Raw genomic sequence first — 26532 nt, forward strand, 5'->3', positions numbered from 1 at the left:
TTCTAAATGGCAGTGATGGAGATAGGGGCAAAGGGGGGCTTTGGCAATGTCCTTTTAACTTTGAAAATGAAGGCGTGCCTGCTCATTCTAGATATCACTGATTCTTCACCAGCTTAAAAAACTTAAGGTTTTAGTCTTACTGCATGATCTGCTTATAAATCATGCATTCCAGATCTGTCCCCAGAATGAGGCAGAAATTGCCTTGTGAAAGGGAGCATTTCAGAACGTGAGTACTGCACCAAGCTGGCTGTATCAAAATCTTATTATCTCATCTTCACTTTATTACTCGACAAATGGCTTGCCAGCGAGTTCCAAATATATTTACAGGCATCAGCTAGTGCTTAACCTGAAATTTTGATGTGTGCAAGCAGGGTAGTACAGTACAGACAGTATTCCAGGTCCAGATGCAGTGCCTGACATAACCTCCAATGGATGAACCTTTTTCTCCATTTGGGATGTGCTGCAATATAGATTCTAATCAGACCAGGGGAGTGGGGGGTTCTGGTAATTGGGTATAGCATCTTTAAACTGCTAGGTTTCTGGTTCAAATCTAGCCTAAGATGACAAAGTCACCTTAGGCTGACTGACCTGTATCAAATGAGGTTAGTGGTCTTTGTAGTAGACAAGTGGCCACATCACAGAAACTGGTACCAACTGGCAACCTTGCTGGCAGTTTTAGAGGACTGAATAGATATGGTGACCAAGCCACATCTAGGGGGTTGGGCGTAATGGTCCTCTCGCTTCAGGCTTGAAGTACAGTGGCGGACTGGTGTGAAGAAGATTGTTCTGCTACTTCTGAGCTGTACCTGGTCTTCAGCCTGTCAATCTAGCACCATTCATGAGCAATAAAAACAAATGGGGGGAGGGAGAGCGGAACACCCAGTGGGGGGAAATAGGCCAACCACTTGCATCATTTCTTCCCCATTAAGCAGAGTCCATCATTCCCTTTTCCAGAGAAGAATCCAGTCTATTTCCATGGTGGAGGAAGGTAGAGAACTATCGTGCACATTCTCTATCTTCCAGCTCAAAGACACAACCTTGAAGTAAAAATGAGTATAAAAGCACCCTTTTGTCAGTTATGCTTTTTTTGTATTTTTTCCTTTTCCTTTTAAAAAAAAAAACTAAAAGGAGAAAATACGAGTGGTATTGATTGCTTTTCTGATTAAATAAGCATTCACTAATCATTCTTTTTTTTTTGCAGAGTTCCAATAACCAATTCATTGTCAGTTATGGTGAAACCTGTCATAAGGGACCAGCCAAAATCAGTTGCTTAGCAGAGAATGGCCTTTAAGTAAAGTTTGAACAAAATTAGAGGCAATCTTGCATATACTTTAAAGTGGATGCTTACAACAGAGGGGTTTTCTTTATGGTTTCGATGTATATAAATAAAACACGGGGTTTACATTTCCTTGTCTGAGATAGAACTCTCTCCCCACACAGCGCATGAAATGGGAAAAACTCCTTCACCTCTGCATCAAAGCCACAACTTTTGAAAGTGACCTTTGACTGAGGGTGGCTCAGTTTGTGGCCTCTCAACTTCAACGAGCTTTGGCCTATATTTCAGAATCATTCAGCACTTGTCACATCGTTCGATGTCAGTAGGAACCTGGGGATGCTCCGGACCATTAAAAAGTTAGCCCAAAGTGGGTGTGGCTGGGCTTTCCGAAATGGAGGCTCCAGAAACTGGAAGCTACTCTTGGAAAATTTTATTTCTAATCTATAGGGACAAAGTTTTCCAAGGTCAATGTTGTCCAGTCAAAATCTGACCTACTTTGACAGGGGTTTGGTCTGAAAGGGGTGTTCACCTCTGTTTGCAAAGGGCTTTGTTGCAACTGTCAGTGTTCGCTCCTCGGCATATTTATTACGAGCAGTAATACTTACCATGTACCAAATATGAGTTAACCCTTCTCACCTCTGAGGTAAATTATTATCACTGTGTTGCAGGTGAGGAATCTGATGCACAGAAGTTAAGTGACACTTCCAAACATATAGAATGAATCTGTATCAGATCTGGGCTTAGAATTTGAGATAACCTGATTCCCAGCTCTGTTCTCACTACGCACTTCTCACTCACCAGGAGAAACAAATCAGTGCAGTGTGCTGTGTTCTGTCATAGGGTGCCTTCCCTTTCTCATACTCATCTCTGTTTTAGATCACCATGCAGGAGGGACACAAGCAAGGAGTTTTGATTGAAGAGAACAACCGGAGTCTTGATTATCAATCAGAGCCCAACCTGGACATCCCGAACTACAGGAAGAGCTCACTGCACAAGACTTATCAGTCCTCCCCACTCCAGATAGACTCCTTCGCCGTCAATTCGCGATCCCTGAGCTTGAAGTCTGCCAGCAGGAGAGGGACAGACAAAGTGCCGCTGCATCCAATAAAATCAGAAGGAGCTGCTTCCACCCCCTACAAAAGCATCTTTTCCCCCAACTCCCTATCAAACAGAAATGGAAGTCTGTCTTATGACAGTTTGCTAAACTCCATGTCCCCCTCCGGGAGGAAATGCATAGCCCATTCTGCTGTTGGCTCCGTGGGGTACCATTCGCCATATTTGTCAGCCAAAATGTGCCACCTACGGGGGAGCGAGCTGCAGCGCCAGGCTCCACAGAGTTTCAGCCCAGTGCTGGGGGGCCCAGCACCGCACCAGCGGGACCCCTCTCCCGTCCGTTACGACAACCTTTCAAAAACCATCATGGCATCCATCCAGGAGAGGAAAGAAATGGAAGAGAGGGAGAAGCTCCTCCTCTCACACCCGGATTCGGTGTTTGCAGACTCGGGTGTGTATGACACCCCTAGCTCTTACAGCCTTCAACAAGTCAGCGCGCTGTCTGAAGACCCTCGCAGCATGGTGATGAGATATGGCTCCAGAGACAATTTGATGACTGCGACCAGTTTTAGCACAAGGAACCCTATACTGCAGTCCTCGGTGTCTTCCCTCTCAAGTGCAATGGCCAGGGCACCAAGGACTTCCACAACTTCCCTTCAAGCCGATTTAGCCAATAACAATGTCCAGTCCCATCAGGCACTACAGGCCAGGGTGAGCAATGGCTCCTACAAGTCACCAGGCCATCAGGTCCCATCATCCCCTACAGGGATGCCTAGGTCACCCTCTTACGGAGGTCCGAAGGCTGTCTCATTTGTTAACACTGTGGAAATAACGGAGGTGCAATCTGTGGGAGCTCAAAGGTATGGATTGCTTAAATAGCTTGTAAGTAACAAGGTCGTGCTTGCAGGCGAGTACAATAGCAGTTATTAATTGTCAGGACCCAGCTTACTTGTTTGCTTAAAAAATAGCAGGCATTGTGATGTGCGTGGGTAGCTCTTTATTCTGGGTCTCATAACAACCTTATCATCACTGAACATTTGTTCATTTGTTGTTACTCAGGCTGTAGGTTGTAATAAGGAGTTTCAGTAGGCTGAAGTGCTTCGTTAAAGGCCTTCCTCTTTTTCTTGATAACATGTTCCAGTAATGGTGGAGTATTGACTCTAACATTTTATACAAATGATTGAGCTTGTAAAACACCTTTTGGTGAAAGAAGAGTTTAAATTTTATAATGTGAAATGTCTTGATGATTAAATGAAGTTGTAAAGTTCTCACAGAGTTAGGCATAAACAAGCATTTAATTGAACGAATTAGGTACTTAATTGAATGAATTAGATAATTAATTTAAAGTTATGGGGCTGATTCTGCCACTCATAACTATGCTGAGTATTGCCTTCTACTTTAGGACTGCTGGCAGCATAAAGTGTTACTCATTGTGAGTAAGGATTGTAAAATCTGGCTCTTAATGATTATTCTGGGTGCCCAGTAATGTGGAATTGGCGATTAAAGAGCACTGGTCAATTAGCATCTACCCACACCTTGCTGTATTCTTCCTGAACATAAGAACATAAGAAAGGCCGTACTGGGTCAGACCAAAGGTCCATCTAGCCCAGTATCTGTCTACCGACAGTGGCCAATGCCAGGTGCCCCAGAGGGAGTGAACCTAACAGGCAATGATCAAGTGATCTCTCTCCTGCCATCCATCTCCATCCTCTGACGAACAGAGGCTAGGGACATAAGGAAAGAAAAATTCTGTGTGAAAACTTATTTATTTTATTATTTACATATGTTACGGTTTTACTTTTAGCTATATCCCATAAATTATTTGGATTGTCCATAAATAGAGAAAGTGTTTCCTCCCCAAAGCCATTCCTCTTTTAATTCAAAAAATATTTTCCTCTTGATTTACTGAACTGTTAATTCTCAGTTCATTCCTCTTTCCACAAATGGATTGTTCATGATTAAGGCTGCGAGTCTGTCACGGAGGTCACGGAAGTCACGTATTCCGTGACTTTCTGGGACCTCCGTGACTTCTGCAGCGTCTGATGCGTCTGGCACGGAGGCCGCCTGAGCAGCGCGGACAGGCCCTGGGCCAGCCACACCAGCTGCTGCTGGAGCAGTGTCGGGCCATGGTGCCTCTCCTCCCCAACAGCAGCAGGGGTCTCGGGCCACCATGCCCTCCTGCCCCCCCCAGCAGCAGTGGGGGTCCTAGGCCACGCGCCGTCACCCATCCCACCCCAGCAGCAGCAAGGGTCCAGGGTCGTGCGCTGCTGTCCGCCCTCCCCCCCTCCCCCCCCGCAACAGTGGGGGTCCTGGGCCATGCGCCGCCGCTCCCCCAGAGCACCCATGATGCCCCCAGACCCCCTCCCTCTCGAGCACCCAAGCCTCCCCCACCCAAATCACCCACAGCGCCCTCAGCCGCCCCAATCCCAGAGCACCCAAGATTTAGTCAGGGGTATATAGTACAAGTCATGGACAGGTCACTGGCCCATGAATTTTTGTTTACTGCCCGTGACCTGTCCATGACTTTTACTAAAAATACCCATGACTAAAACGTAGCCTTATTCATGAAGGTGGGTGCAGTGATTGATTGGGCCAGTGAGGTCCAAGCAGTGATATTAAACTCCTATAGCAGTGCGACTCTTCATTCAAGTCAGATAATTTGCCCAAACCGTTTTGTAAAATCTGGTTTGCATGTGTAGTAATTTAAAATTAGATTGTTTTATATTGCTTGTATGAGATATTGGATACAGATGTTGGTCTTGTTACTCTTCTAACCTTTAGTGGAGATACTGGTCTGTTTCTATGTAAAAGTATGTTTTCATTTGAAAACAGACTAGGTGAAATTGGCCTTCCTTCACTTTCTTAGTAGAGATGATTTAACAAATAATGGAATAAATTAATCTAGGTTGTTCTGAATTGGGGCATATCACTGAACAGATTATTGATTGAATTTCCTCACATGTATTTATTTGAACATATTTGAGCTTTTTGGAGAAGTCTTTTAAAAATATGGCTTGACTATAAACAGCTGATAACCTCTTTTTATTGTTGTGATTAGTCAGATAACTCACATGATATTGTTTCTGTTTCCTGATTGGTTGACTATGCGAGCACTTGCATGTGAAAATTGATAATTTGGCTTCCTTTAATACTTGCAGTTATCACTTTGAAATCTGCTTTCTGCAAACATCCTTGCCAGTAAATCTATTGTACAAATGCTCCCCCAAAAGGAAAGAATAAGAGGCAAGGAGCATGGCAAAGAGTGAGTTTCTTTAAAAATACCAAGTAAATGCTGTTTTAATAAATAAATAAATCCCCTCTTTTTTGCCCATCACAGCTGTCACCTCATGATGAGTTTCAGCAGAAAGACCCAGAAATGAACAGCCCTGTAGCCCGAATTAATTTCACCATGGAGGTGGTCCCTGTAAAACAGAATTGAGGCTAGCCGGCAGGCGGCATCTGGGAAGCTTGTAGCACCACTTCCCATGCTATAATGGTTCTACAGAAGAATGGAGGGTTTCAGTTTGGGGCTTGATATGAATAAGAGCATGGATAACTGGTATCTGAGCAGTTTCCTGAAATGCTAGCATCAGTCACGTGTGGTTCTCTCTCTTCCTTGGGGAAAATATGCACCTCGAGTTTGAAGCTCTGAAAAGACTTCACAATACACAGCCCATACTGTAATCACTTCAGCTGAGTGCATGATGGAAGGATCTAATTCTGTGCATCAGGGAAGTACATCTTTTTTCCATACCTGATGCTTTGTGCACTCTGTCATGCCCTCTGGTTAGTTTCCAGATTACGCAATCCAGCACTAATTTAAAGAAAGCCATTGAAACAGTGCAGAAACATTACTGCCCTTGCCCTAAAATCCAGTGTTAGAAAGTTTCTCCAAAGCCTATTAGTGGATTGTAGTTGTTAAAATAATTTTCTCAGTGGTAGAATAGTGAACATTCAGCAAGAAGACACTTCTGTCCTTTTCTCTTCTTTTCATATATATTAAACTAATGGGTTTATTTTAGTAAGAGGAACTGTCTGTTTTCCCTTCCAAGTCTGCTCTCAGTTTGAGCCCCAAAGATGCCAGTTGCTGCTATGGTAATTGGTATAAGGGGTGGGGAGGGAAGCTGCTGATACAACAGCTGTTTGCATCACATTGGTCTCTGTCTCTTGTTGATCACACAGCTGTCACCTTAGGGGCAAGTGGTATAGTGTCTGTAAATTCACCCCAGTCAGATCTCTGCAGTTTTCAGAAATGCTAAGTGCAGTACAAGTGGCCTGACTAATTTTTTTCCCCAAATAGGTTGAGCACCCATAACTTCCATTTGAGGTTAAAGGGAGTTACAGGTACTCAGCACATCTGAAAATGAGTCATTTCCATTTAGGTGTCTAGATGGTGCCCAGAGTCAAGCATAAAAATCAATACATTTGAAACTTTTAGCCTACAAGAGTCAAGCTGCAGCAGGAGTTCTGCGCTGGTAACTCTGCATACATCTAGTGCTCTACCTCCCATGACAGCAGCACTGCAGATGCTAATGCCCCTCCTCCACTTTCTCCCAACTCCTGTCTCTCATGTTTCATGAAGGAGATCCTCAGACCCCTTATGCTACATGATAAGAAGAAACTGGACTATTGAGATCAAATTCAGTGCTGATTTAGGCCCTGTGTAATCCCTTGGATTTCAGTAAGATTGAGCATGGTGTAAATCAATGCAGAATTTCGTTTTTAAGTAGTTTGCACTAAAGTTGGGAATACAGCTTTTGGGGAGCAAGAGATTCAGATGCTGACAAGCAACTTTAAGGAAAACACATACCAGGAACATCCCTGATTTTCCCTTAGGAAGCAGCTGCTTTATGTACCACAGAGAACCCACATATTGGGAGGAGGTTCTCTGGCCAGTATAGGACTGGAGTAACTGTTCTATGCTGGTCCCCTCCTCCATTTTTATTATTGCAGTAGCACTTAGAGGCCCAGGGCCCCATTGTGATAGGCACTGTTCAAACAACACCAGAAACATGTCTGGAATGTACTGCATTCCTGCTATTATTCTCTGCCGGTGAAATGGCCCACAAAGGGTCAGTCAATACAAGTCAGTCCATTTTAGAGCAACCGTAGGGCATTAATTGCATCATAAGGTCAGGGCCAGAATCAGGGCAGTGCAAAGATGGCTTAAAGCTATGCCTAGAAAAGAAGGAATGAAGAATCCAGCCTATTCTGCCTTATACTTGGCTTTCCTCTAACATACTGCTGGTTCAGCAGGAGATACTGATAGAAAGTGCCCAGTGATACTGAGTGGAGGAAGAGGGAGCAACTGGGAATTACTGAGCTAAAATCTATCATGGGACTTAGATCAGAGAAATTAAGTTCTCAGGAAATACATGATCTTGTGCAGAATCTGCACGTGAGCACTTCATGTTCCCTCTATTTTCCTTTAACCATTTCATTTCCTCTGGGGCTGTGCTCCACTGAGCAGGTGAAGACTTTTGTGTTTACTTTTTACAGAAGATCAGGGACACTGGCCTTTAAATCACCACACCAAAACTGGTTTCTGGAGCTAGTTTTCTTGATCAAGACAAACAAATCCCAAGTGACATGCTATAAAGAATTACAGGCTAAAGTCTGGCTTCAGTCACCTAATATCCCTTGCTTTAGCTGTATTAACTATAGCCTTTGTTTACAGAAAATCCAAGATCAACATCTGTACATAGATCTTGTCTACACTGGAGAAATTTGGCTGCTCATCCTATTTCTCCAACAAACCCTGTCCTACCAGTTTGCATTCCTGGCCATGGGTGTAGATTTCGGAGGGCAGTGCCCCCCGCCCCCCCCCCCCAACTGCAAGCCTCGAGCAGGCACAGAATTTGCTCCTCTACACGTGGGCCCATTGGCGTGACTGGAGCTGCCCCACTCCCACAAATATAGAAATATAGAGACTACACTTATGCTCCTGGCCCTGCCCCAAAAGCAGCGCTCCACCGACGGAACTTCATCCTCAAGTACTACACTGATCTGACTGCGCCAGGGATGGGAGTGTGCATGACCATTGCAACAAAAACTCCAACTCTTAGGTCTGTAACTCTCCCCACAGATATTGGCACTCCAATATTATAGTGATCTAGGCCATAGCAGAACAGACAACACTCTTGCTGCAGCCCTCTCACATCTGTTTCTCTGCAGGAGCTTCTGATAAGCTTTTTGACAAGCAAGAATCAGGCGCAAATGTTCGACCTGGCTTCCATTTAAAAAAAAGTAACAAGAAATAGCTTTGGTACCCAGGGACTTATAGGAAATCTCCCATAATTTCCTGGGCTCCCAGAAGCCTTTTAAAATCTGTGAGGAGCCAGTGCTTCAGGGAGCTATTCTGGGAACTGTGGGGTACCTGGAGGGTAATGAGACTGCAATGGAGCATTGCAACACTAATGTGGATGCAGGACAGAACTTCAGTCAAACCCGCATGGACACGCTGGTACTTACACTTGTGATGTCCTGCCAGTTCAGTTACCTATGGTTTGGTTCTCTAGTGCAGGCACAGCCTAAGTGTGTAGCAGAACTTCGGTTGGCATGAGATACTGGAGCCGCTTCTTTAGCTCCAGGGCAGAACATTCATACCAGGTGCCAGATGAGTCCCTGCTTCTCCATCCTGGGAAACTTTGGGCCAGTTGAGAGAGACATATTATTTTGGAGCGTATGGTGGCAGTGTGAAGTAAAGACTCATCTGTTGGTTGCAATAAATCCTACCTTGTGCTGCCATCTAAATGCTTTGCTTCCATGCAGAGTGGGCCATGTTCTAAACCAATTAAAATTGTCTTGGCTTGCAGATTGTCCCCCAGTGTGAATAGCACATTCCTTTTAAAAAATGTTCTTGACACAAGGTAGCTTTTGCTACAATAAGTACATGTAGTGAGCACATATAAGATACTATTATGTAGTAACCTAGCCTTAAGAATGGGTCAGATGAAACTTATGCTCCATCCACACTGATAGCATATAGTAAAAGAAGAAACCTTGTTTAAAGATTCATGATAATAAAATTGCTTCAAAGCAGGGGACGTTTTTGTAGTGTAGCTGGGATCTAAAAGACTTCAAGCAGGAATACCAAGGGGGTGATCCAAAGATTACTGAAGTCAATGGAAGAAGTCCAGTTCGTATCAATGGACTTTGTATCTGGCTCTAAGTGAAAATACTGATGAAAGCAAGAAAAATTCCTCCATCTCTGTTTTGAGAAGGACAGTAAGTGTACACACCATCACATTATACAGCCTTAGCCATAGGTCATCAGCAGAATTTGAACCTGGGACCTTCAACACCAATTATAGATATCTCTCCCACTTAAGTTAAAGTAGTAACTCAGTGAGCTGCTAATTGGCTGTTATCCTCTACATAGACTAGCCATTAGACGGGGACAGGAAAAAATACTTTGTAAGCATGTTCAATGTCATTGACTTTTTAAAAACAGCACTCCCCATTGAATTTACCTGTGCGTTCTCTTTAAAATTCAATGACACAATCTGGCCCTATACAAGAGTCAACCATTTCCTTGCCTATAAAGCAGTCTCATCTGCTTCCTTATCCCTGAAAGGTAGTGTTGAGAAATTGATAGATTGATGGGACTGACATTAGGAGCAGCCAAGTAAAAGAATCTGCCCTAGAGCACAAACTAACCTTGTTTGTTTCAGCATATTCCATTCATGCTCCATTTATGCCTTACCTGAGGGCTACTGGATTGTGATGGACAAAGGATTTACACCCTACTTTGACATATGTTAACCTTTTCAAAATGGTAATTTATTTCATAAAGATCCTTAATCATATCTGTCATAATTGTTCTGTAAGGGCCAGATTCTACAGTGCAGCCTTAAAGCCATCTTACCCATTGCAGGAGGGGTCAGCCCGATGGAAGGGTGATTTTCTGTTGAGTGACATAGGAACTCTAGTACCGCTGCTGGCATAGCAGGAAAAAGGGGGCCTGGCTCTTGCACCCTAGGCTATGGTTATCCTTGGTTGTGTTTCAGCTCCCTTGAGGCCTTTGCAGAGCATCCCTTAGGCTGCTCTAACATGATAGATGGAGCCCAGGAAATGCAAAGGTGAGCATTGGCTAACACGGCACCAGGATCAGGGGAATGGAAACGTGAGCTTTAAGCTACCCTTCCTGACTTGCACTCTGTGTTTCCTCTGTAGTTGAGGATCTGGCCCTAGAGGCTTATGCTTTACTTTTATTATGACATTTAGTGATTAGTAACAGCATTCTGTTCTTTCACTAGAAGTGTTTTGCTACTGCCTTTCCTTAGGTGATTTTTCTGAGTGCTTGTTTTTCTTCTGAACATAAGTAAAATGAAGTTTGAGCAAAGGCCAGCAATGCAGAAGAGACCTTTCAAAAAAGCAAATTCTTACACAATAAGATCCAATCCAGCAAAGCATTTAAGCATGTGAATAATCCCAATGGTCCTAACCCAGAGGCAAAATTAAGCTGCAGTCTCTACTTTCAGTGTGCCCCGATTGACTTCAGTGGGGATACTCACATGCTTACCTGTTTTGCTGTATCAGGACATAAAGTAACAAGGGCAATTGTTTGTCTGGCTAGCTGGCTGCCATTACTTTGATCACTAACCCTGGATCACTTTATATTTATTTTGTTGCAGGGAGGACATGCAGTTGAAGACACCTCACAGTAAAATAAATGGACAGCCAAAAGGAATTTCCAGGGCAGATTGTCGACTGGGTTCAACGTCAAGTTCCCAGGGGGCCCCGGTCAGTCCTGCTAGACACTCAAATGTTAAGAAGGTGTCTGGCGTTGGTGGAACAACCTATGAAATTTCAGTGTAAAATAAAAAAAAAAAGTAAAATAAAGAGCCATCCATTAAGCCAGCCATGAAGCTAGGTGCACTGTGAAGACTCAAACAACATCAACCACAAAAGGAGCAGCAGCTGCCAGTGTCCTTTTTGGTTTTTTTCTGTTTGTTTGTTTTCATTTTTCTCTTTTGGCCAAAAAAGAGCTGCAGCCTTATTCTTGTGGGAATAAAATTGTACAGTCCATCAGAAACTGTCTCGAACTGACTGCGGAAACTGGCGACCGCCTAGCACCACAACCACAGAGAAAGAGAGTGAAAAAGCCATTGTGTATTTGTCTGTCAAACAAAACTGTCGTGTAGAAGTTGTGCTGTGATGAAGAATTAAGCTGGGGTCATGTTTTTCCTCACCACAAGTTTTCTGGCCAGCAAAATTTCGGGACAAGCCACTGGCCTGACTCTATTTTCTTATAGACATGGAGACCAGACTCCCTGTTTGCAGTCTGTGTGTATGAGAACTACCATTTGTCCCCAAAGCATTGATGGTGTTATTCCTCCTGCTTTAAAGGAACCAGGCAGGGTGCAGTGGCCCTCAAACATCATGTAGTGTTTTAAAGTCTCTCTTTCTCTCTCCCCACCCCCACCGCTGGCTCTAGGGAGAGGAGAGCAAGAATAGCAGCAGCTTCTCACTGTCCATGATTCGCCTCCCTGTGTGTGAAATTCTGTGTGTGTGCGTTTGTGTCTTATGGAATTGGACTGCCACATAAGTAAGGATTTATCATTCCTCCCTGTTGCTCCCCCTCCCTCTGTTTTTAAAGGCTTCTTACTCTGAAAAACAAGCCTCTAAGACATAAAAAAAATTCAGATGGGAAAATATCTCTCTCCTCCTTTTTGTTTATGGGATGTATGCAGTAACATGGTTTATTGTCTTGCAGTGGTGCAGTGTGTATAATCTTAGAGGAAAGTTATCATGATCTGTTGAATTTGCAGTGTGTGTGGCTGAGCCAAGCACATACCTAGAGGATATAAATTTGCTGCCTGCCTAATGACCACCAGCCCTTAATATTGCTGGGCAGAAAGTTTTTTCCAGTCAATAACTTTTTTCAATATCAGTTATGTCCATTTAGTTCTTTGGGCTTTCCTCCTTCTCCTGCCCCCACAGAGCTATGTTTACCTTGTTGGGTTTTGAGGCAACATTATTTTAAGAACCAAAAAAGAGCCAGGCAGATAGCATATGGAATCTCTGCCTTCTGTCTGGCTCTTCAGAGGTAAATAGGTTTTGCTGGACATCTAAATTCATCTCCCCTTCAGGATGTTGGCTTCAAAGGGATTAATGTTTTATCTGCATGCCATGCTGAAAATGGAGAGATCTCCAGATATTTGATAGTCAGAATTTATGTAACAATACATAAAGATGGTTTGTTTTAATGAACACTAAGATTTATTGTCCATTGAGGAAAATACTGACCTCAGCTTTGCCTTAGTTAACATTTGCCTCATGATTCAGTAAATCTTGACAGCCACCTCAATATCTGCTTATTATGTCCCTTGTATATCACATCTCTTTTTGAGAGGTCGGATAGAAATGCATGGTGGGGTTAATCATGCTTCTGAGTAATGTTCTTGGCTTGAACCAGATCATCTGAAGAGAGAAATTTGGAAAGTAACATAGCAGAAATAGACCTAAAGTAATAGTGGACAGCAAACTAGATATAAGCTTGCAGTGCAGTATGACAGCAAAAAGGCCCAGTGACATTTTGAACTGCATACACAGAGGCATCACAGAGCAGAGAAGTAATAGTCCCTCTATATGGCTTTGGTATAATTTTATCTGAAGTATTATCATTAGTTACAGGCACTTTATTGCAAGAACTATACTGACAAATTGGATCAAGTTCAGAGGGGATCAACAGATATAAACAGAGCTGGAGAGGCTGATTTAAAAAAAGATTAAGAGCTAAAATGTGTAATTAATTGACTGAGCAATGATTAAGGGAAGGGTATGATAAGCTTACAGATATGTAATTTAAAGGATGTAGTCCCAAAGGTGATACAAGGGGTTATCACTGGTAGCAAATGGCTTATATTTAAAAGGAAAAACATTAAACTCAATAGCAGGGGAAGGGGTTGTGGAATAATCTTCTAGTAGGAAGCCTGATCACTTAGAACATTTAAAACTAAATTGGACAAAGTATTAGAAAACCTTCTACAGGAATCAATCGTGTACTGGCAAGGGGCTGGTCTAGATGGCCTTATAGTTCTCTTCCATCTTTAATTTCTACTCATCTGCAATTCCAGCACAAATTTAACTCCTTGAGGGGTGAAATTCATCTCTGTGGAGAGAGTAGCCCAAGGCCTATGCATCACTTAAGTATCACTGTCACACTTAAGCCACCAAAATAGGGGTTAAGTGGAATGTAGACCTTGTGTTGGCAGTCTGCACAGAGGCAGATTATATCACCCTGAATGATTATAAAACCAAGCCATCCAAGTGAGGCTTTTATATTGCACCAATGTAGCTTTTAAAATATGCATCCCATGGCACTACACTTTGAACATACTTTGTGATGTTAGAAAAGAAAAATCTACATATCGTAAGGGCAAATAGGCCTTTGAAATTACTACATAAATTCCTGAGCAAGAATGGCTCAATAAGACTAAACACAGTACTATATGTGTAAACCTTTCAAACACTTATAGCCAGGGTTATTTAGCTATAACTCATGTGGAGAGAGGAAGAAAAATAATTGCATTGAGGATACAATAATTAAATTAAGGTGCAAGTTCCATATACTTTTTCTGAAGGTGGTTTAACTAGAGTTGAGACTCATCTGGCGCGTTAACAGGCTTATAATGGTACTAAAATTCTTTTTTGAAGTTTGCATATAGAGTAGTGTGAATGACCTGGAGAGGGAAGTACATTTTTCAACTCTTCCTGGAAGTAGTAATCTAAGAAGTAATTTGAGATTGCACACAGCAAGTTCAGCCCCATTCCCATCTAAAGCCCCAGTCCTGCAATTGGAGCCGAATGAGCACAAGCATCTGCTTGCATAGTTCCTATTGGAGGACTGGGGATCTACTCATTAGCAAAACTGCTGTTGACTTTGGGAGCAAGATCTGGCCCGTGTTATTTTTTCAAGCTTTCCAAAATTACAGTTCTTCAAGCAATTTACAAATTATCAGTGATGTGCTACTTTTACTCACATAGTCCTTCAGTTTTTATAGACAGTAAGGCTCAGAACTTCAGATGGTGTGATCTGGTTTAGCTCTCTTTATATTGGATAGAGCTATGCCAAATTACATTAACTGAGGATCTGATGCCCTGGATCATAACAGAAGATCCACTGCAGGTTAATATGTTTTTAAAGTAGACTCTTGTTTGGTCTTTCTTAATTTGTGCTTCAAAAGTCTTAAATCTTTTTAATATGTTTTTATTTTTAGCAGTAGATTGTATATTATGTCTATTTCTTATTTAAGAAACATCAAGTTTTCATTGCAAATCCCATTTTATTAGCATCATTTCACTGTTCATTCATTCCAGTTTAACACCCAAGTTTCATTTTAGTACAGTGCATCTTGAGAGAGCTGAATCTCTGTAGCTTTAATTAACTGTGTAATAAATAGAGTAACATGCTATTAAATGAACCTTACTCCATGAATGGGTGAAAGAGGAGATGTTTTTACTTGAAGCCTTACAATTTTTCTTTTTTTTTTACTTCTTTGTGTTTTGACTTAATAGGAAAACCTGCATAGCAATGAATTTGAAATGGTGGGCCAAATTCTGCTCTGACTTACAACCATCATTTGGCTCTGTATGTTGAAAACTGGATGCAGAAGTAACTGAGTGAGCAAAAATTTTGTGTTGTCTGAAGGGGAAAAAAACCTTAGGGTTCTGTATTTTTATGCAGCTGGGTAATAAAGTTTCAGAGAATTGCAGGCCTGTGAGTAAGTATATTAAAGAAATCTCTGCCTTGAATTATTGTGGGAGGCTATCACAGGACGCACACAGCCAACACATGTTTGTATTTACTTTTTAAATTAAATAAAACCCAAATTCAATCATTTCTTTTGGTTAACCTCAGCTGTAAGAGCTACCCAGACCTATGCTTTAATGTCCAAATCTATGTGGCAAATGAGCTGTTTGTGTTGCTGTTTTGAAAATGGAAACCAAGTATTATCTGAACTTTGCCTAAGATAATTGCATCATGAATACTATAAGGGAGCCTCTTCAGATGACGGCTGCACTCCTATAAAGCTTAAATGATGTGGAAATTGCAATGCGGTTTTCATTGTACTATACCTCTGGTCCAGCCTAGAGATATATATTTGAAGAGGGAAGGGTGGGGAGGGTCAATGTTGCTGTCACATAGACAGTTTGGGAAGTTTATGTTGACATGTTTTTATGGTCTATATTTCACCTGTTCTGCCACCTTGAATTGTTTGAATGTATCTGTGCAGGCTTTGTGGAGCTCTGTCTGTAAAACATTTTTGTGGCTCTGGTTGTATGTATGTGTGTGTGTGTGTGTGTGTATATATGTATTTATATATATATACACACACACACTGGTATTTTAAGGTGTTAAGTTTTCCTGGTGTTTCTGCATCAGACTGTATAGCTTCAGGATTGTCCAGAAGGCTCATATGTTCTTTCTACCCCTTTTCTGAGGCCTTGTTAATGTTCCATTGATTACATCACAATCCATGGGCCAAATCCTAAGTGGCATGGAGCATCTTCAGCTCCCCCTGACTATATTGAGAGTTACAGATACTCAGCACCGTCCATGGCCTGGCCTCCATGTATGTGTAAAACGTAGAAGTGTGTGAAATGTGGTAGTCTTGCATGGAACAAAGGTCAATCTGGATGGAAAAACCTCCGGTGGTAAAACACAAAGGGAACTAATTGAATCTTAAATACCTTCTTCTAGATGAGGGTGGAAAACAAGATGAGATGACTCCTTATGGTAATCTCTGAAGGCACTAGTATTGCCAAATGATTAAATGTGGTATCCAGGATAGCAGGATGTGTACATCTGACAGATAGCCAAATTCCAGTCTGTCTAACCACCTCTATCAACCCGTTTGTTTCTAGTCTGTGACAGTATGCCAGTTAGGTCTGTGCTACTAGTTTATAGTTGATACAGTTGCCAAACCCTCTTAAGAGCAGCTGCTCTGGGATCTTAGAAGCCATAATGTGCAGTATGCAGACTGGTGACACTGAGAGAGGATTCATTCATGAAGAGTGTTCATTGTAAATGCTTGTCATGCTTGTGTGGTAGAGTCTCTTTGAATGATAAAGATTAGGCTCTATATATATATAAAGATCAGATCCTCAGCTGGTGTAAATCAGCATCGCTCCATTGATTTCAGTTGAGTCAAACGGCTGAGGATCTGGCCCACTATATTTTATATAAAATCATACTGGCTTTTTCAGATGTTTTCTATAAGACACAGCTAAATTTACTAAGTTAGCATTAATTTCTCTGATTTCTTTTTTCAGTTCTGTGGGTCAAGCTTCGGCTCACTTTTAAAAACTAGATACGAGAACATAATATTTGAAACAAGGAGAGACACAGATGGGAACTACTTGTGCGGGTGAAAATAGCTTTTAGGGGAAGAACAATTACATACTAAGTGGATTTGAATTACTGTCAAAATAATTTTTGTTCGTCTTATCACAATAACTGGAGTTTTTAAAGAAGACATTTCACAGCTGGTAAACCTGTATCATCGAAACATTTCAAAAATGTCTCGGTTAGACATTTCAAACTATATGGTGAAATATGATCTACTTCCATAGTTAAAAAGAATTCTAAAGAACCGATGGTACATTTGACTGTGCCTTATAAAGATATATGATATGTGTATATATATATATAATATATACATAAGTGTGTACATATATTCAAAGAAAACTGGTTACAGATCTGCTCACCTGGTATATTTTAAATGTGCAACTGATGTTTGTTTACAGAAACAAAATTAGGGGCTGTGTCAGCTGCAATATATATATATATACCACAAATATTTGTTGAAATACAAGCTGAAAATACAATAGAAAGTTAGATCAGAGATAGCATCTCTGCCAAAGGGTTCTCTTGAAGGCTCTGAAAAAGTAAAATCAAGTAGGTGGCAGAGCAATATTAGACTCTTTTGAAGAACATTTAAAAAGAGGGGAGGTTATGAAAGCTTGGGGAAAACCAGTGTTACTATCTTAGACCTTGTCCTTCAGCCTAGTTCCATATATTTATTTTCACTGGTATACCCTCCTATTGCCCCATATCTTATGTATTCGCCTTCTTCAAAGCCATTGTAGAAAGCAGGATACAGGACCTGATGATCTTGCTGTGGTAAATCCTTTGTTCCAGTTCATTTCTATGCATGTCTCCATATTCCCAAATGTGTGCAATATGGCTGTCTTGTTAGTATATGATGTCTATTAGCATACTTCCTGGACCTGGATCTACAAAGAGGGGAAACATGCCTGGTGCTCAAAGGAATAAAGCAGGGTGAGTGTGGAAGGGTGGGTTGCATTTCCTAAAAGAGGATAAGAGGATAGAAAAATGGAAGTAATTCCTCAAACAAAGCAGCCTTGGAAAAGCTGGCTCATGTACAGCAGCAAGACACCTTGTTTCTCATTGATCTTGGCAGCATTTCATTAGTCCTTTCATGTGAGCAAACTGACCTCAGACAATTTCTTCCTCAGTAGACACACAGCCGTACCCATGTACTCAGCTATGGCTTAAGCATATTTTTGGACATTAAATCTTGTTTCAGAGTGAGATAAGTGAGTCTTGGTATAAATGATTCATCCTTTCTGGTGATTGTGAGGAAGAACTTACATTATCCATGTTATCTTTCCCCTACACTTTCTTTCCCTCATACTATCTCATACCATGTAGCTATCCTGTTACATTTTGTTCACATTCATTCCTTTTTGTGGATCCTTCAGACACTTGTACCATAGAACTGGGGTTCTCTATTGCTCTTCTTTAACAGTAACTGTTTGTGGGAATTAAAGAGGATTAACACTAGCTGTCCTCCATGTATTAGATCTAGTGTGTAGATCCACTCCCGGAATATCTGGCCTCAGCAGCAATAGCAGACCTGGAAACATTGGCTGTCTGGTCAACATGAAAATGATCAGCATCTGCAGATATTCCAGCTATCCATTCCTCATTAATCAAAGTTGCTCAGGACTTCTTGTGCACAACCCTTTAAGTGGAGAAACCCAGTTTGTGGTCCAGTGCTATGGCAGAAGAGTATGTTATGATTTATGGGCCGGATTTTGCTTCCAATGGGCCTTCCAATAGTCAAACAGAATCTGAAGACTCCTCTTGGGAGCACAGAAGTACAGCCAACACAAAAGTTCAAAAATTGCTGTTTTGTTCTTTCTTTTTCTCTGCATTCTTCTCTTGAGCCTTCAAGGCACATCTGGTTCATATTTTCAAGCTTTTCTTCACAACCATAAGGATGTATTGTATTAAAATGAAAGCAGTGATTCTCACATAATCATGACTCCAGGAGCTGGGGTTTTAAGCAAACCATCCAATATTCTGAGACTTGCCATAAAATCCTGAGAGTTGGCAGCACTATAATGTAATTTCCTAACAAACATCTAAGGAAAGCCCTATTTGCATAGTGGCTGTTCACAGAGCCTGACTCACCACAGCATTAGGCCAGTGTGACTCTATTGAGTTACACTGGTGTAAAACCGGGGTAACATCGTGAATTAGAGCCCCACATTCATCTCTGTGTTGTGACTAGCAAAACTCTTGGCTCAAAATTAATCCTTTGGCAATTCTCCTGCATTTGTTTGTTTGAAAAAATAATATAGTTACTTTCCTGCCTACCCTGACCAAGAAACCAGCTGATGATATGATATGGATTCTGTTGGCTAGTGTATGCCCCAAGTTTAGGACTTTCAAAGTGAGATTATGTGACTTGGATGTCCAATCCCTTTGACAGCTTTGAAAGTCCCAGCTTAAATTTAAGATTCACTGAGAGAAACAATGGTAATATTCATGCTGTCTTTAGAATTCCAGCCAAAACATGTTCTTACTTGGATTTCAACATCACCATGCAATCCTTGTGCCAGTGCATGAGAACCAGATGAGGAAACTGACTGGAAACAAAATTAAAATTGTCCATCAGTTTTCACTCTGAGATCTGGTTGGAGTGCAGAAAGCAAGCAAAAAGTAAAAAGGTGACTAGTTTTCTTAAATTATTTCAGTTTTAAATGATCTAAGGTATCATTGTTAATTACTCAAGTAAGACATTTTGTATTTTAAAAATTTCCCCTTTGCAAAAAAACAAAACCAAAAACTAACCACCTTAAAAACTTAAATGGTTTAAAAGCCTTTCTTGTAACAAGGGCGTGTAGGGTACCTGCCACGTAAAATCCTCAGGACCCTGTTGAAATTTCCAGGGTTTATTTAATCTCTTGAAAATCCCAGCACTCCATATCCGTGCTCACTTACTGGAATGTTTTTGCTCCATGGGGTCAAGAGTACCATTCTGAGGATGCACTTAAGCTATTGTCTGGACTTGATGCCTGCTGGGAAAACTCTCATTGAGATAGTTTAGGGAAAAGATTAAGAGAATATACCGGTTTGCCTTGGAAGTTGATGCCTGAGTAAGAGATTAAGGAAAAGTTAGGCTGTCATCTGAGTAATGTATCGCTTTGGAATTACCATCCATGTTTTGGAACCAAAGTGTCCTTAAGTGAGTGTGTATTGAGCCACAGCTGCACACATGGTCATCAACGGAGACTGACTCTAGGGCTTTCCACACCAAAACCACAGCCTTGGCCACCTGAGATAAACAAATAACTCTCTTAGATATGGCATGAGAGAGTACCTGTTTCCAGAGAGACATGATACCACATAGCAAGCCTGTGAATTACATGTGCACAGCTCCCAATGAAGTGGTGAAATCCTAACCCCATTAAAGTGAATGAGAGTTTTGCCATTGACGTCAGTGGATCTTGGATTTCATCCAATGTGTAATTCTTAAGTGGCAACTTTAGGACATAAATTATCTAACATTAGAACAACATTTAGGGCTCCTAATTAGAACTGGTCAAAAACTTTCAATAATTTTCAACAAAAAAAGGACAATTTTTTGTGAAAACTTTCACCAATATTTCCCCATGTTTTGACTAGCTCTACTTCTAATGGCCCTGCTGCAGCACACCCACAAAGCCTGTGTAAAAGGCTCTATACAGGGGATCTAAGAGGGCCTGGGATGAGGAAGGAATCCTTCATCCACAAGCTAGAGTTTTGGTAATGGAGCAGCAAAGCAGTACTCAGCGTCTTCCTGCATCCACCTCCATGGGAAATGTATAGCTGTGGATCATGGGCCATGGCTGATAGGTCAGTTCCCATACCATGTCCCCAGACCACCTGCACTGTAGCAGAGAAGCACTGTGCCTGTGGAGGTGAATAGATTCCGTGTGGTTCACATACACTGGAACCACAGCAGTTCTACTGGGTTGAAAGACTCCTTCACCCAGTTTAGAAGAGTGACAGCATATTGTCCTAAGTTACTGAATGTCTTAAAACGCTTCAGGATCCTTGGATGAGAGGCACTAGGGGATCACAGTTTCATATTATAACTTTTATTATGGCAGACAAAGCCCACAATAATAATAAAAAACACAGGCATTGGAGGGAATAAATGTTGTCCTGATTGTTCCTCTTGTGAGATCACACATTAAATGACTTCATGCTACCAACAAAAATCTTTCCAAATATCCCTATCCTTTTGCTCTTGTTTGTTTTGTTTTAAAGCTCTGGAAAAGGCATTTGATATAAGATTTGTAGATACAAGTTAATGGTCTGATCCTGCAGCCTTAATCAGGAAAAACTCCCATTGCTGTCAATGCAACATCTGAGTAAATTCAATGAATTTCACTGTGGGCTCAGTCCTGCAACCCTTACCCTGCTAGTCCAGTTGGTCTCAGGATCAGCCCCTAACTGTCTCAGTGAAAGATGTTTAAAAGTATAGATTTAAAAACAGGGAAGCAAATGCTTGTAAATAGATGGGTTATGATATGAACAGAGTGATTTTTCAGAAAAGTTTTATAACAAAATGCAAACATACAGATTCTTTCCATGTAGTTGGTCACAATCTAATGTACATTAGATAACAAAATGTGCAAATTTTGCACAGGTATCGTATTGGCATTTTCCCAGTATTAGGTTTTATGATTTGCAGAAACCAGTTATATGGTCAATATGAAGGATGATCTGGTGGGTAAGGCACTGGAATGGGCTTCAGGAGAACTGGGTTCAGTTCCTGGCTCAACCACAGATTTTTTGTTTGACTTTGGGCACATCATTTAATCGCTCTGTGCCTCGGGTCCCCCTGTGTCAAATGGGGGATACTGCCTCCTGACCTCACAAGGGTGTTGTGAATCTTTGCAAGGGCTCAGATCCTATAGTGATGAGGATTAGATGGATACACCCCACAGGTATCCAGGAGCAATTCTGTAGCTTTGTGCATTTTCAACTCCAAGCTAAAGACTTTAGCATCTTTTTAAACCACTTCCTGGGTGATAGAGTTTTGAGACTGGTTGTCTGATGGATGTTGTTTATGAGAATCTAGGTCTCAAATGCTGACTTTGAAAGACCAGTTTAGTACAGATCCGAAACAACTTTCTGCCTTGATTCTTTCTTTGACCTTTTGAATATTTCCTTATAATGTTTATCCCTCTGCCGATAATCCCCTGCTTTACAGTGTCCTATTTATTCCAAAAGGGTATATGCATGACTGCCTTAAGCAATTTAGCTCTCCTTTCCCTGCTTATTGGGATGGTTGTACATATAATTTTTTTTCAAACAATGAGCAGAAATACAGTAGAATAAACTGAAGTAGATTGATTGGCCTTAGAAAGGGGATACTACATCTTACTGAACTGTGGGTCTGTAGCACGGAATACAGCGTGACAATGGGCTTTTGGCACTACTGCCAAGGCGAGGGTTGCTGAGGAAATACAACTTTTTTAATTTTTTTCTTGAGAGCTAAAAAGCTACTATGTTGCCATGACAAAAAAGTTATTACTTCCTGTCTTTTTTGTGTCCATTTTAATGTTGTACAGAAATACATATAAATATATATCTGATGCCCAGTATTCATAGCATATGAAGGATATCAAAGAAGGAATAAAATCCTATATTGGTGTACAAAATATTTCCATTGCTAAGCTGGTCCTTTCTCCAGGACCTGCTTTTAATCATAATTTGAACGTGGTTGGGAGGTTTAGAAATAATAACACTTTGGATGTTTAAGATATGAAAACACACCCTGCTTTTAAGGGCTAGTTGGTTAGGCGTGTGTGTGTGAGAGAGAGTGTGTGTGTGTAAATACAATTTGCATGAGTTTATTTAAATGTAAAGGCAAAATAAATATATTTATTTTCACTTGTATTAAAGCACAGAATGGCTGCCTTTTTCAAAACCTGTAACCCTAAGTAAGAAAATATACCATGGTAATTTACTGTATTTCTCCCTCATTTTTTTACCGAATTTATAATACTGTTCTCTCTGGGTATTTTACTTTTCATTTAATTTCCAAAATAAATTTTTTCTTGTGTTTTATCTACATGAATTATTTAGATATCTATACAGACTCTTTTTATATATATCTAAAGTGCTGGAGATTGCAGAGTCCCATTTTAGCATCGTGCCATGTGCTGGTGAAGGATCTTTATTTAGGCTGTGAGGGTTTTGGTTATGTACTTGCAAAGATAATGTGGAAAAATCACACACAAATCAGTTTCCAAAAGAAAAGGAAGAGGGACGAGAGCAATGGCCCCTCCTCCTGCCCTGTCCTCCCTGGGGCTGTAAGGGTGCACCCACAATCCCTGTTCCCCAAGGAATATTCTGCCTTCTTTCATAGATTGATAGAAAGCCCGAAGGGACATTGCGATCATCTAGTCTGATTTCCTGTGTAACACAGGCCAGAGAACTTCTCCAAAATAATTCCGACAGCAGATCATTTAGAAAAACGTCCAATCTTGATTTAAAAACTGTCCGTGATGGAGAATCCACCGTGACTCTCGGTAAGTTGTTCCAACGTTAAAAATGTACACCTTATTTCCAGTCTGAATTTGTCTAGCTTCAACTTCCAGCCATTGGAGAGTGTTATACCTTTCTCTGCTGGATTGATTAATCAAGCCCCCCCTTAACCTTCTCTTTGTTAAGCTAAATAGATTGAGCTCTTTGAGTCTATCACTATAAAGGCATGTTTGCTAATCCTTTAATCATTCTCCTGGCTCTTCTCTGAACCCTCTCCAATTTATCAACATTATTTATTTATTCATTCTTAAAGCAGACCGCCTCCCATTGTTCCCTCTTGGGCAGGGAAGCTCTGCACAACCCCTTACTATGTGTAATGTGCATCATCAAGCCCTTTATGATTTGTCCTTTTGACAGGGTGTTGTTAGGAGCTGGGCGAAACCTTATGTGCTGAATTAAAACCCATTGAGCCAGATAGCTGTGAACTCACCCTTCAATTAACTTAACTGATAGCTCAGTGGTTTGAGCATTGCCCTACTCAACCCAGGGTTGTAAATTCAATCCTTAAGGGGGCCATTTAGGGATCTGGGGGGAAAAATCTGTCTGGGGATTGGTCCTGCTTTGAGCAGTGGGTTGGACTAAATTCATAGACTCTAGCACTGGAAGGGACCTTGAGAGGTCATCAAGTCCAGTCCCCTGCCCTCATGGCAGGACCAAATACTGTCTAGACCATCCCTGATAGACATTTATCTAACTTACTCTTAAATATCTCCAGAGATAGAGATTCCACAACCTCCCTAGGCAGTTTATTCCAATGTTTAACCACCCTGACAGTTAGGGACTTTTTCCTAATGGCCAACCTAAACCTCCCTTGCTGCAGTTTAAGCCCATTGCTTCTTGTTCTATCCTTAGAGGCTAAGATGAACAAGTTTTCTCCCACCTCCTTATGACACCCTTTTAGATACCTGAAAACTGCTATCATGTCCCCTCTCAGTCTTCTCTATGACCTCCTGAAGTCCCTTCCAACCCTGATATTCTATGGCACAAAAAGCCTAAGCCCCCACCTAAGACAAAAAGTGTGTGTGCACCTACCCAAGCGCTTTTGACTCAATATTGTTTGGGGGTGGAGGTGAGAGAGAGGTGCTCGGTAAGCAGCAGTCCTGTTACTAACTGGCATTGTTGGCAGAATCCGATATCCCCCTCCCACCAAGGAGGGAAGGGATATTGAAGAGGTAATCATAAAAAGAGATGGAGGAAATTGTCTCCCTATTAGCCGAGCAGCAGTAAAAGATTCAGACACTCCTCCTGCAACTTTTGCCGAGCCAACAAAAGCAGCAGGCGGTACAGTTTGCCACGCAGCAGCAGTGGCAGGGGTCTCGAAAGTCAGCAGTTATTTCAGCCATCAAGGGAGGTAGGGGTCCCTCTGAAGAAGCTGACCCCATCAAGGACAAAGACTAGCTCCTCTGAGGTATGTTTCCGTTGTCATAAGTTGGAATACTTGCCCTTTTGAAGGTTGGCGTTGTGGGAGGGGATACAATGGTCTGAGGAAGGCAAGAAAAGACAAATCTTGACAGAAATGGAACATGATCTTTGGAACAATCCATTAAATGCCGATGTAGTGTATAATTTGTTAGCTGGAATTTGTAAGCCCCCTGTATGTGAAAAGGGACAGGAAGAGGAAGGGGTTCTGCACCATTCTGTGGATATCATAGATAATTTAGATCAGAGTACCAGACCACCCGAGGAGGATGAGCATAAGATAGATGAGGTAGAAGGTGTGCCAAAGTTAGAGTTTGAGGTACCCCCGACAGAAATGAATCCTGGGAAGCAGGTGTGGGTCCAGGGGACCATCAGAATGCAAACTAGGGCCCAAAGGGAGGAAGCTGGCACCCAAATGGTGCAACGGGGGGTTGCTGTAGAGCCCCAGATGACACGAGGAGGGGAACACTCGAACGGGGAACTGTGAGGTAACTAGGGAAGTGTGAGTAGCTCAAGCCCCTTTTCAGGGTGCCTGGGAACAACTGGCTGAGGAACGTCCGGCAACCTTAGCACACAAGAGGCTGCCTGCTAATTATGGTGAGCAAGCTGGAAGGGGAGCTGGAGACTCTGAGAGCCCAGACCATTCAGGCATGTAGCCGGCCACACCAATGAAATGGCCAGGGAAAAAAAGGGTGCGGGTATTTTCTCTAGGAGATCTTGCCCTGGTGTGGGCAAAGTTCTAAAGGGGGAACGGTATGTAATAGGGTGGCTTGTCCTATGGGCTGGAGACCCTGGGGCTTAGCGAACCCTGATTACAGAATGGGCCCTACTTGAGGGGAATCAGGCAATTCCCTATAAAGAAAAGAAGGTGGATCCAATAAAAGGGAGGAAGCCCAGGGAGTTGCAGCTATGCTGTTGGATATTGCAGGGAGAAAAAAAAGACTCCTGCAGGACCATGACACCGGGTAGCTTGGAAGGTGAATCCTGATGAACAGGAGGCTCCTGAGGGGTGGGAAACCCTGACTGTGTTTGGGACCAGACGTCAGAACCCCAGTGAGGTAAAGCTGGGAGATCACACCAGGATGGAAGATGAGCCCTGGAGGTGAGAGAAAACGCCAGAGCTAAGTATGGACTTTTTATTTGTGTCGTTATAAGGGACTTTAGTTTGGGACTCTGGGTTGTTGTAAACTGGTTCTGATATTAAACAAGCCCCAAACCAGGGTATTTTTAACCAGAAAGAGCCTCCTGTGAGTTCATAAAGGGCCCCAAAGTGAGGAAGAACAGAGGTAGGGAGCTTGCAGAGACACCTCTGGCCAGGAGGGGGTGCTCACTACGCAGCAGTCCTATTACAGAGCTGTAAGGTAAGAAACTTCTCCTTCTGGTTCCTTCTGTGTTCAGACACACAGGACTTTGTACATTCCTTGTAAATAACCAAGATGGCATCTAAGAAAATAGCAGGCTCCATCAATTTCTACTTCCAACTGGAAGATCCCCAGGGCTCTGAACTTTGACTTAATAGGAGCACAACTGGTGTAAGAAACAGGATCCAGTTTCCAAGGAGAGAGATTGTCAACTGGTATTCCTGTTGAACCAAGATGGACCTAATAATGGAGGTGCTTGCAGAAATCAGAAATGGCCAGCGGGATTTAAAACAATTTCTGGAGACTTCACAAAGGAAACTTAAAGCAGCATCTGGAGCACTCCCAGAAAGGGCTGATGGCTGCTGCCTTGCAGGCAGAGGACAAACCTTTGTTGGAGCAACACCAACTGCAAAGTTTCTAGGCAGGTTGGGAAGCCCAGCTGCAAAGCCCTCAGGCTGGAATGGCAAGACAGATCAAAGACGTGACTAGCAAACTGACTGCCATAGACCAGCAGTTGTCTCCTGAAATAGTGGAGACCGTGCAAGCTTTAGCCAGCATGGAAC

At 42.0% G+C, this 26532-nt stretch overlaps 1 protein-coding gene across 1 annotated transcript in view; it reads left to right on the top strand.

The window, feature by feature from the left end:
* The window catches only part of ZDHHC8 (zinc finger DHHC-type palmitoyltransferase 8), a 193702-nt gene extending 182553 nt beyond the window's left edge, over positions 1 to 11149 (top strand). The window contains exons 10-12 of the mRNA XM_065417664.1: positions 391 to 406; positions 2177 to 3189; positions 10966 to 11149. Coding sequence (XP_065273736.1) covers positions 391 to 406; positions 2177 to 3189; positions 10966 to 11149 — 1213 coding nt within the window. The remainder of the gene's footprint in view (positions 1 to 390; positions 407 to 2176; positions 3190 to 10965) is intronic.
* Positions 11150 to 26532: the final 15383 nt, after the last annotated feature.

Source organism: Emys orbicularis, chromosome 16 (genome assembly GCF_028017835.1).
Source record: "Emys orbicularis isolate rEmyOrb1 chromosome 16, rEmyOrb1.hap1, whole genome shotgun sequence".
Lineage (NCBI taxonomy): Eukaryota > Metazoa > Chordata > Testudines > Emydidae > Emys > Emys orbicularis.